Genomic DNA, 12,480 nt, shown 5'->3' on the forward strand with positions numbered 1-12,480 from the left:
TTTTAAAAATTCCTTTTAAACATATTTGAAACTTTTCCAAAATGTTATTCTGTGTGGTAAAGAAAAATTTGTTTTCTGCTATAGATATGTAACACTCTTATAAGAATATAAGATGCTATTTCAGAAAAAAAACTTAAAGTTACTGGTTCCTCCGCCTCCTCCTATGACCATGACATTAGCTTATCTGATTTTTTTTTTTCTTTAATGTACTTTGGCTGAGTAGCTATCAATATGTACAAAGTGAGTGCGTCTTGTAGCATGCAAGTCTATTTAAAGCTAGGAGCATCACAGACGTGCATAAAAAACAACTTAACTGGTTTTGGTTCCACCAGACGGTGTCTTGTTACCTGTAGAAGAGAAGTTCAGTGGTGTCCACAACATGTTACTCTCAGACAGCTTCAAAGCAGACTTTGAAGTGCCAGAACCTGCTGGGTACGCTGCCCTCATTAAACAAAACCTGAAATCAGCTCTTATCACCATGGTTACGTGGGAGGCTGGTAAAAAGGTTAATTTTGCTCATGACTGTTATGGTGTTTGGATGAAACGTTGCGTGTGGAGCCCAGTGCAACCACATCCCCTTTTCCCAGCCCGGTTAAAGCACGGGGAGGAATTGCATATGGCTGGACAGCAGGCATGCAGGCACCACGTGCCTCTTCCACAGGAACGCGGCTGCTTTTGCTTGTAAGGCTGCAGGGAGTAACTACTGTGCTTTTCTCTCAAAGACGAGGTCCGTACCTTTTGTAGACTACAGAAATCCTACCTTCGGTTCTGCATTGTCCAGGTGGATTAGTAAATGCTAATTTCTTTTTTGAAATCTAAATTGTCATGCATTTAGTATCATTTGGGCCTAATTTAAGTGCCTGCTCAGCATCGTTGCTGTCCTCTGTTGGTCAGGGGACCCATGAATGCGATGAGGCTTTGAGACGGGCCGTTCTCCTGCAGCCGGTGGTCTGGAACCTGGCGCTGTGTCGCTCGCAGGCCCGGCTGCAGAGCGAGCTTTCCGTGGTGCGGCAGCCCCTCGGCTTCTGCAAAGTTAGGTTTAAAAAATGGAAACGTGTTTTTCTGGGCTTACATATAAATGCAGAATTTCAACTGCTAAATAATGCCCTTTTATTGACAAACAAAACCACTATGAATTTGACCACATTTGTTACTTTCTGGCCTCCATGTAGGCACACGAGGTGCTTTTTTGCCCAAACTGACAGAACAATGAAGCCAATTGCAGTTTTGTCCCTCGTAGAGCAGCTCTCGAGCTTCTGCTCTGTGCTGATCAGCTGGATTTTCTCTGTTGTTGGAAATATTCTGGTAAGGTAAACTGTAAAACAGAAATTAGGGAAGCTATGCATCAAGGTTTTACCATAAAGTTTAACTTTCTCTTATCAGAAAGCCCCTAAGGCAAGAGGCCCTTTCAAAGACAGGGCGTTTGTGTGTTTCTTGGCCTCTCTGTAGCAACTGTCGCACCCCTTGCCTGCCCCGGCCTTTCGCTGGAGAGACGTGGGCCTGCACTGGTGTTAAAAGTCAGTGTATTTCCTTTAACGTAGAATTGCGCCCGCATTTGGCTTGAAAACGCAGCTAGAAAAATGATCGGAAAATATTCCTTTGTTCTTTTATCTGTGAAATTAACAGTTGGAAGAGTTTAGCAAGAGTTGTATTGGATTTATCAATTAGACTTTTGAATCAAGTTGTTTTTTTTCCATCAAAGATAAATTCTAGCTTATCCAGAACTGACAGGATTCTTGAAGGGCAATTGGATAAAATTTGCAGTGCAGACTAGGCAAGAAATCAGACAAATTAATGCTAATTGTCTATTTAACTGTAATTTGTGATTCTTTTGCTTCAGTTCTGAACATGAATTTTCATGTCTAATGGTTCAAAAAAAATTCTTTACAAGGCTGCTAGTGGTTGGAGCTAGTTTTCTGATATGGCAGAGCATAGCTAGTAATTTAGCAGCAGAAAAGTAAGGCAAACCTTTCTTTCGTTGTTTGTTTTGTTTTGTTAAGGGTTATCAGCTCATTAGAGTGTCGCTTCTGTTAGGTTCTCAGAAGTTGGAAAAAGAGTTTGAAAAAGACAGGCTGCCCATCCCTGCCGTTTCCTTCCAATTTCCTCCTTAATTTTTCTAATGTGAAGAGAGACTTTATACAAAAGGCTATCAATTCAGGTTGGATATTGTCATTGCATCATAGTCTGGAGCATTTTGAATGTGCAGAATTAAATAGATTTTGAAAATGGTAGAATAAGATAATTCATTTCAGCGTTGTGAATACGAGCTATTCGAGTTGCGTGGCGCTCGCCTTTCCCGGCGGCCGCATTTCTGTGCTCCGCAGAGCAGCAGTGGACCTGGGATGTTCATCTTAGTGCAATTAGTCATTTAACTGGGAATCCAGCTGTCTTCACAAAATGCATAATAACAGCTGTGCAGATTACACATACATTTGTGTAATCACTTTTTGTTAACCCACCTAAAATTTTGGCATTTGCAACTGCTTCTTGAATAGGGAGCTCCTGCGTTTGAGAACACTGTGGTCGCTTTGCCAGAGCAGCTTTTTCCCAGGGGCGTTTTGCCTGGGCGCCGCTCGGAGCCCCGGCAGCCACGGGACCGGCCCCCGGTGCCCGGGTGGGCTGCGTGGTCCGGACATCCGCGTGGGCGCTGGCTCTTGGTGCAGCGTGGGCAAACTGCTCCCCAGGTTCATTCCTCCCCCCTGTAGGATACAGGCCCCGTCGTCCTGTGTGGGAGAGGTGTTCGGGCTTCGGGCTTCAAACACCGTTTGAAATTTGCAGAAGATAGGATAGCAAGGAAAATATTTTAGTTCTGTTTAAAAAAATATTTATTTGCTCTAATACACAATATTTGCCTAACACTCAAAAACCGTAACACTAAAATCAGCTAGAACATCACTGCTGATGGACTGGACAAAATCGGTGTGCCAAACGGCATGGTTTGGAGAAGGTTGTTAGTGAATAAATCTTTTCCTGGAGGGTAATGGGTGATGGCGCAGATGGCACAGGTGCCGGATCAGCCGCCTTGCAGGGCTGCGGCTCCACACCGCTGTGTCTTTTGTTTTCCTGATTCTGAGAAAAATGGACAGTGAGGCCGTTCTTCTCTTTTAGAAAATTCACCTAAAGGGAGACTGGATTCAGGTTTCCCCCAAGGGAGGAGGAGTATCAGGTACTGCTAGGAAAAGTGGACAAACTGCACTAGAAAACTTCTGAGATCAATGGTCAAATATGGTTTTGTTTTGGGGTTGGGGTTTTTCTGTTTGTTTTTTTTTTTGAGAAGAACAGGCACTTTGCTTTCATGTGTACCAAGATTCGTAGGAGTCTTGAGTTCAATGGAAAAACAGAATCTACTCCCAGATTTTTTTAGTGACTTCAAGGACCATCTGTTGAAATGGCAGAGAAAATCTCAGCATTGTAGAAGCATCGACTTCCACATTTTTCTAAAAAAGACCTGTTGGGACGGACATACTGTTAAGTTAAAAACAGTACGTGGACACTTACACTATGAACATGGGTTTTGCCTGTGTTTGCTGTCCTTTCTACAGTCATGCTCTGACATTGGATGTTTAGGTGTTTACAGGAAAAAGTCAGAATCAAAAGGTTTCCACCTGAAGTCTTTAAAATGCGACATCTTTAAAACATTACATTCCTACAGTTTGTGACAGATATTCTCATTTTTCTCCTTCCACATAGTGTATTACTAAAAATTTGTCTTCTGTCATTGATTTTGGATTTAATGCAGAATTGTTTAGATGTAATGAACTGTTTCCAAACTCTTCTTAATTCATATATTGTTATCACACTGTTTAAATTTTTCATAGCAGAAGCTTAACTAAAACATAGTATTAGAAATATTAGTCTCTTGGGAAATGTGCTTTATTGCTTTATCTTTCATTTAAGATAAATGTACTTCATTTAAGGTGAATACTTTTTGTACTTTTTTATTTTTATGCTGGAAAATACTCTTTTTCTGACATATAAGCCACTGCAAAATATGTTATGGCACCATTACAAATCTCTCCTCTCTGTTAAACAATGAAGAGGTAGTGATTAAATTAGGAAGGTTTACACTAAAATGAATTATTCATCACATTTACACTTGCAGATTTCTTTTTTTTTGAAAAATTGGATTCCATTAAGATCTAGGCACTTTGTGTTCTGGGATGGAAACACTCTTTTATTTTTCTGTGTTATGGTGTTTAAATTCTAACACTAAATCTAACACTAACACTAGACATTTTGATTGCTCTAAGGTTCTAGGATGCTTGCTTGGGAGATTTTTGAGTTATCCAGTTGATTCAGAAAATCAACTTAAATAGTCCTACTAAAGCTTTTGTTCTGAGGTTGAGTGGTAACCATGATGGTCTGCAGTTATGAGCAATACAAAGTTTATAAGGAAAGTAATATCTTTTATTAAATCCCATATTGCCTTGCCTGTAGTCTTGTCTGCTTATTTCCAGGACATTTAGCAGCAATTAGGCATTTATCTCATGCATGTTTCTACAGAGCGTTTCAAACGTGTGCCTGCGTTTTGTCGAGTTTCCTTGGGACTCATATTTGCACAATAAACTCTAGAAAACCAGTTAGGTCTGAACAGTATTGCAGGCTCAGTCCAAGAAATCGGAGAATCATCTGTGATTAAAGATGAGCATATCAAGCTTTGTGTAAGCCTTACTTGGTTTTCCCTTATGGAAGGATGAACTGACTTGAACTGACCTGGACTGGCAGCGACTATAATGTGGCCATTTCCTCCTATTTCCTATTTTGCTGAAGATCAGCAGGCCGCCAACACCGGGGCCAGGGAGGGGTCCCGTGGACCTTGCTGCATAGCTGCTATCATCTGGTCCAAGGTCACCGTGTTTTGCTGTTTCTAAATTGGGAAGGAAACGAGTTCCTGTCGCAGATTCCCAGAGCTTTCACTATCAATACGATAATAATTAAGACATTGTTCAAGTTATGTTAGGTCGTATTCTTGCTTCCTGCATGCTATACTGGCTCATCAGCACTTCAGCTTCTCTTCCTGTCAGCTCTGAGGTTTTGGTTCAAGCCTTTACATATCAGTATTTACAGTTCAGTCAGATTTGTTTTGATAGCACAACCATTCTTTAAGTTTGTGTTGTGGACTAACAGAACAGCAGGGGTTTCATATGGCTTCTGAGAGGGGCTCAGCGGTGCAATAGCCCCCCCGCTAATGAGCCACGTGCATCAAGGGTGGGCCGAAGGAAGAGGAGACCTAGCGAAGCTCTGCCATCGTTCCGGCATGGCTTTCTTTAATGTGTGTGCATTATAGATGTATCAGCACACTGAACAGGTGATTAGCAGTAAGGAGGTGTTTTCTCAGCTCTGTTTTTTTATGGCTACTAGTCGTAACATCTGTATAAATTAAGGTTAACTGCATTAAGAGGTAGAAATGTAATCCGTCCCAGGGAGTGGCGTCTCTTCAGTGACATTCTTAAATCTGCATCCGCGCCTCACTTCATTTCTAGGTTACTGATCTTGTTTCCCGCACGTCATATAGGAGACAGCCTTGTAGTTTCCTTTCTGGTGTATTTATGTTCCTCCTAAACATCTGTTGCGAATGCTGCTGGAGAGCTGAACTGTGGGGTTACCTGAGTGGCAGAGGATGGCAGAATTCTTGGCTGTCACATTTGTATGGCTTTAAGTGAAGTGCAACTTAGTGGACAGTGCGTTATCAGGGTACCTATGTTTAATATATAGATGAGGATAAAATTGCTTTCCCTTTGGCATTGCCTTTGGAATTTCCTATATTACATGACTCAGATTTTTGATTAGTGTTCCAACAGCTAAACGTTTTCCCTGCAATTAGGGAAATCATGCGTATCCTTTACACTTCATGGGAACAGGATTATTTTTTCTGAGATGCCATAAAGCTTGTCATTTTTAATGTATCCTTCATTTAAGTCTAGTACAAACTCAGGTAAATATTTCTAGAATATCTTCTGCAGTTGGAAATCTTTAGAAGATAGTTATGCTACCTGCATTTCTTTTAGTCTTTGATTTATTGTTTTTTATTTTCAAACTTAAACCTGATAGCAAATTTAAGATCTCTAAACTGTACGTGGAACATCAGAGTATGTAGCTTAATAAACAACTTGTTTTAACAAATTATTATGAATATTGACAAATATCATAGGAAAAGTATAACATGTTTTTTAGGTTCTGTAAATAGTACTCTGTTTATCATTTGGTATAAACTGTTTGCTCATTCCCTTCCTAGGACTGTCCCTTTATAGTGTGTATGACCTATGCCTTCCACACCCCTGACAAACTCTGCTTCATTCTGGACCTGATGAATGGTAAGCAAGGCTAACGAGAGGAAGATGGTGATAGCGTTACGGAAACCGCAGCCTGAGGACTTGCTGAGATCATGAGCAAAATGAGGGGAAAAACTGAGGCATCAAAAAACACCCACCTGAGAGCAGGAGGGGGAACTGGACCTAAACAAGGGAATGTGTAGAACAGGCTGAAAAATCTCCATTTCTGTATAACATTAGCATATCTAAATTAAGATAAGAGGAGCTATTAGGCTGGAAGCTTAAGGAAAGGATGGTCACATGGAAAAAGGCACGAGGAGATTTAGGTGGTAGAATTTTCAGGAACAGAAGTAAAGGGTTAGTATAAAGAGCACTGCAAAGAAAATAGATGGGGGAAGCATTCATCAAAGGAAAGACCTGATTTCCAGAAGCCTTAGCATAACTCTTATGAGAAGGCACAGAGAGAGTAATCGGCGGCGCCGAGAGAGATCTTGCAGCTCTGTTACTGCAGAGGATGCTCTGTGCTTGTGGGTCTCCCACTTGAACTCTGACTGTGGTCCTGCAGTGAGCACCTAAGGATGTTGGAGTGCATTTACACATCCCGTGTTGCAAAGTGAGAAATTTGATTGAGAAATAGGGCTCAGATCCTGTAAGCAATTGAGACTGGCTTTGATGTTTTGCACGTGAGGAATCTCATTATAACCTACACAGTAGGTCAGATTCAAATAATTGGTTGATTATTTTAAATTCATAGCTTGATCAGAAACTCTTCTTGGAATATTCACTATTCATTGTGTTGATGGTTTGGATTAGCTCATAGAGTGACGTTGTATTGTGTCTATACTTTGATTAAAAAAGTGTGAAAACATTCCCAGTATGAATATTTGTATATGCTAATTTATTCAGTTTTACAGAAACTCGTATGTATGACTGCAGTTTACTTGCTGTGAAAATCCCTTCCATTAAGACTCAGTTGCTGGATCGTTCACTGAATGCAAACATGGACAAAGTAAATGTATTTTTAAAATGGACTTCCAAATTGATCATTTTTTCTTTATTAACTTCCTCAGATATTTTGTCAGCATGTATACTGCAGAGTGTACTTGCCCACAGCTGAGTGTGCAAGCACTTGAGTCCAGCACTTGAATCCCCTCATGCTCGATTATTAAAACCTGCAATTGCTATGCTCCCTGCTACCCCACACCTGCCCTTTTCCCCCCCACTCCTGTATTTTGCCACCCCTCAGTGCAGCAAGATTTTACTCTTCTGTTAATTGTGTCCCAATTCTTCTAATTCTAGGAGGAGATTTGCACTACCACCTCTCCCAGCACGGAGTGTTTTCTGAAAAAGAAATGAGGTTTTATGCTACTGAAATCATCCTGGGCTTAGAACACATGCATAATCGCTTTGTTGTGTATAGAGACTTAAAGGTAATCATTAATGCACTGCATAACGGGCTGCGTTTGCATAGATTGTTATTAGTTAGCAACAAACAATCCAGAAATACTGATAAGTTAAAGGAAGTTCTTGCATACACCCAGTATCTTACCTGAAACCTGTTCTGGGCAAGGATATAGATTGTTTGTTTACCTTTTTGTCTGGATTTCTAGTAGTTGTTCAACATAGTTCTAATTTGTTATTACCCGGTTAAACAGGCCTGGGAGATGCTTCATTGGTTGTGTTACAATAAATCCAGTTCAGTGTATTCACCTCATTTACCATCCTAATGATGTTATTAATTTACAAAACGTACTGGGCTTTGAAAACGCTGGGAGGGGAGTGAGTGTGATGGGAGACGGACAGGAAGGCAGGGGCTCAAGAGTATGTTTCACAGGCAGGTGGGAAGTTGAGGACTGTCCTAAGGTGGGGGGATGTGAGGCAGGTGGCCAACCAAAGTGGAAAAAAGTCTGCGTGGCGAGAGTAGGGTGTGGAATGGGAGTAAGGGGTGGAAGATGCCCCCGCTGTGAAAGAACCCAAAGGAGTGAGGCCTCGAGGCCAGATGGGTTTTGTTCCTCTGTGCGCCTTGCGTTTCAAGCCTTGTCTGTTTTTCTTTTCTGTTACTTTCCAGATTTTCATAATCTTTGCATGGAATTGAATGGTATTGCTCTGCTAGAATGTTGTGGATATTATCTATAAAGTATTTGTTGTATTGACTTTGAAAGTTGTGGTTTTGTTTTGTTTTTTTTAATAAAAGTAGCAATCCAGAGGGTATTGACGTTTGAGACAGTTACTGTGTTTTGAGGATTTGTACTATCATCAACCAAAAAATACTGAGCAGTACTCTTTCTCTGTTCATGCACTTCTAGCCTGCAAATATCCTGTTGGATGAACACGGGCATGTAAGAATATCGGATCTTGGGCTGGCCTGTGATTTTTCCAAAAAGAAGCCGCATGCTAGTGTGTAAGTATTATGTGAGCTCTGTTGCACATAAAATTATTGCTAAATAATTTCTTTACATGTTTTTTATTATTTAACTTTGCCTAAAGGAAAATAACACTTCTGTGGCATAGACTTTCTCTGTAACAGAGTTTTGCTGGATACACTAATAAGATTTTTCAGTCTCCCTTTTCTGTTTTCCTGAACAGTTGTAGCAGCTGCTGTGTAGGCATGGCTGGAAGATGACACATTATTTCAAGATGATTCATTGTTCACAGAAGATAAGAACTTGACTGAGTTAAAGTTCACGTTTGTTTTAATTGTCCTAAATGGATAATTAAATATTCTGAAACTGACTAAAAAACAGGATTTATTGTATCTTTCCTTTTCTGGATTTTTCTGTAACTTCAGAAAATTGTGTTCTTTTTCTAACTCTCGACATCAGATCATAACTGAAATCTGGATTTTGTGTGTCATGTATGGATTCCATATCTTATCTGGCATGCTATATTCTTAGGTCCTCATTTGCCCCAATTTAGTCTCAGATCCTGTCATTTTTTAAAAGATTTGCACTACAGTAGCTTCTAGAAAAGTTTATACTTTCAAATTAAGTAGAGGGTAAAAGCAGTACGTGGTAACTTCATTGCTGTGGGTGGCCAGCACTCAAGGAGATGTTCTGTTGGCTACTTCTGTTTGTTAAAACTGGTCCATGGGTGTCAGCTGAAGGAGAGGTGTGTGAAATAGGTGTCAGAGAGCACAAACCAGGCCTGCTAGCCCTCTCTCTGGGGTTGGCTTAGTCTCACGGGGCCCAGGGCTGGAGCGGTCTGGCCTAAAAGATCAGGAGCCCTGGCTGCCTCCTAATGCCTGGCCTCCCTGTAAGCCCAGGGGACAGAACAGGCTGCCTTTCTAACTCTTTCCTATTCCACGCTCGGATAGAAGATTACTTACTGTCCTTTCTTCCAGTTCTGCTAAATCTCTCTGTAGGTGCTACAGTTTGTCTAATTTTTCCTCTTATTTCTGTTTTAAGGTATTGCTTTGCCTCTGTAGATTTATAGGAACAGAAAACATGAATATGCATGTGTGGCCAAAGGAAAAGCAAAAGAACAATGATGTTTAGAATTCATTCTTTTTGAGTTAGACTGTCTTTTTAAGAAAATACAGGATGTTTTTACAATGATAATTCTGATCGTAATCAAGATTTTGTTACTTTTTGCTCGGCAGAGGTACCCACGGATACATGGCTCCAGAGGTGCTCCAGAAGGGAACAGCATACGACAGCAGTGCCGACTGGTTCTCCCTGGGCTGCATGCTTTTCAAACTGCTGAGAGGGTGAGTCAGGTCTCGGCACCTGGTTTGTTTGTTTGTTTTTAACATGTGCCTGAAACTCGTACCACATCTGCACAAGAGACTAAGATAAGCTTGTTTTCCTTCCAAAACAAACAACTAAGCAAAACTCGAGCCCTGCTTCCTTTAGTAGACGCACGTATGGGGTGGTGAGGAAGGCTGCAGCTCCCATCCACTCTTTAGGCGTGTTATTTCTCATGACTTCTGCTGATAGGCAATCCACCCATCTTTTGGCAATAGTTCAGTATTTTAGATGCTCTGATATTATTCATTGCTTAAATGTACTAGCTGCCCTTTTAAATTATGGACTTCATTTTAGGCTTAGGACCTTTTCTTATGGCAAAAAGACTTTGCTGCATTATTCTTTTTTTAGCATGATCCTTTTGGTCTTTCCTTCTGTAGTTTTGGAGTAAATTGTAATGTGTGGATGCTTCCAGTTACAGAATTTGGCCTGTGAACATATTGGTGTGCAAATGTATAACAATTACAGCTTTGTCAACCATTACCTCATCAATAAACTTACAAGCCTGTGTAGAATTTACTAAGACTAACAGATTTATATGAACAGTCAATATGTGGTTGCTGGCAAGTGTTTCTTGACAATAGCTTCTTCAGTGTTATTGGTGAAATGGAAATAATCTTTTAAGCTCTTTAGAGCTTTTCTCTGTAAATATTGGTCATCAGTTAGATTTTTCTGTGTCCTTGTAATAAATGATAATTAATTATAAGGTCTTACCTTTATACATGTCAGGCACCACACAAAGGAAGGTAAGCTTGTATTTTCTGAATTGAAATATAAGGCTGTATCAATTTAACATTAATTTTTTTTCACAAAATAACTAAATGTATGTGTGTCAATAAATAAAGAAATGGTGTTTAAATACTTTTTTCTTTGCAATTTAGAACTGCAGACAGCATCATGCAGCTGTGAGCAATATGCTGTCTCTCTAATCACTCACTGAATAATTTTATAGGTAGCAAGCTATGCAACAGTTTGGGTTTGCTGGGAGGAGAGAGTAGAGCGTATTTCAGAAGGAGGACCACTAGGGACTCCTCATCTTTTCTTTTGGGCCTTTTTCCCTTTGAATCACTTGGGCACAGAGGATCAGGGCATCCATCTGACCCTGATACGGTTCCTTCTTCACATGTTTAAAGTCGCTTGATGGAAGAACTAGCCTCTAGAAGCAAACGATCCCATTTAGCAGCAAAACTTGGACTTGTGGAGAGGGGAGGTTGTGGTCTTTGCAGAGTGATTCCTCCCGACAGAGGTGTGTGGGGTGGTATCAGCGGGAGGGCAGAAGGCAGAGCGTTATTCGTGGTGGGCTAGACTTCTAATCTGTTTGGAAGTCGATTAAACAACTCAGATTGCAAAACAAGGGTTGGGCACATAGTGCCGTTTCTTAGCATTTAATAAATTTAGTCGGTCATAAAATCCTGTCAGTAAATCTGCAGTCAATCATTTGCTTTCATGATCTACTCAGAACCTCATTGTCAAAGTATCTGAGACCGTATTTTAGCAATTTACTCTTGCTTCCATACATATCATGCTTAAAAACAGAAAAATGAAGTCCTGATCTGTCCAACAGATCTCTATTCTGCAGAAGAAATTTGAGGACAAATAGGAAATAACTCCAGAGTAGCAGGTCACCAGTGAAACAAGCCAGTACACATTGCCATGTGGTAACACAAAATATATTATAATGGGTAATTAACGAACTAATAGGTAAATAACACTTTAATTTTGAAAAATAGCATTCCCTTAAGGTTTTGAAGACATCTAGAAAACAGGGAATACACCTTAAATTTAATTTAAAAAAAAAAAACACCTGATAATAGAAAGTTTCCACTTGCTCTTATGCTGCTGTTTAAATATTGCTTGGTAAATCTGTAATATTCGAAGGTCTTCTGTAGTTAAAAGAAAAAAATCAAACTCACAGAAACAGAAGTATTAAGCAGGAAAGGGGTAGAAGATGAAAATTAACCAGATATCATCAGATACCTTCCTGGTCACTAATCCTGTGGTATCCATCATGATGATATGTTTTGTCTATGCACTTCAAGATCTTGCTTCATTCTTCCTGTATAGATGAGTGGTAAGTTCTGTAGGATGTTTTCAGTTTCCATGTATAGATCAACGTTTTTACATATCTGTGTTGCAATTGCTGTTGAGAAGTTTCTTGTTAGATGGAGCGATTTATTTTATTCGAGATGTAATTGGTAGGGAGCTTGCAACGCAGTGTTTCACTACTGGTCAGGGTCATTTAAGAATACCCTGACCTATTGCAAGCCTTTGTATGGATTAACTACATCAGGTTTCCCTGATTTTAATAATCCTTACAGGGGAATCTATATGTTGTCTGGAAAGGAGTTGAAAGGCTGCTTTTCTCTGGGTTTGATTTTCATGTCCACCATACGCAATCATGCTGAAAACAGAAAAGATGTACTTTTTTGCAAAGTGGCACAGCTTTCTGCAGTGAGAAAAGAAAA

General features: G+C 40.1%; 1 protein-coding gene across 2 annotated transcripts in view; it reads left to right on the forward strand.

Annotated features, from left to right (window-relative positions):
• The window catches only part of GRK3 (G protein-coupled receptor kinase 3), an 80,334-nt gene that overhangs the window by 52,179 nt on the left and 15,675 nt on the right, over nucleotides 1-12,480 (forward strand). For both annotated transcript variants that reach the window (XM_067307386.1, XM_067307387.1), the window contains 4 exons: nucleotides 6,236-6,314; nucleotides 7,572-7,702; nucleotides 8,579-8,673; nucleotides 9,871-9,978. In XM_067307386.1, coding sequence (XP_067163487.1) covers nucleotides 6,236-6,314; nucleotides 7,572-7,702; nucleotides 8,579-8,673; nucleotides 9,871-9,978 — 413 coding nt within the window. The remainder of the gene's footprint in view (nucleotides 1-6,235; nucleotides 6,315-7,571; nucleotides 7,703-8,578; nucleotides 8,674-9,870; nucleotides 9,979-12,480) is intronic.

Source organism: Apteryx mantelli, chromosome 17 (genome assembly GCF_036417845.1).
Source record: "Apteryx mantelli isolate bAptMan1 chromosome 17, bAptMan1.hap1, whole genome shotgun sequence".
Classification (NCBI taxonomy): domain Eukaryota; kingdom Metazoa; phylum Chordata; class Aves; order Apterygiformes; family Apterygidae; genus Apteryx; species Apteryx mantelli.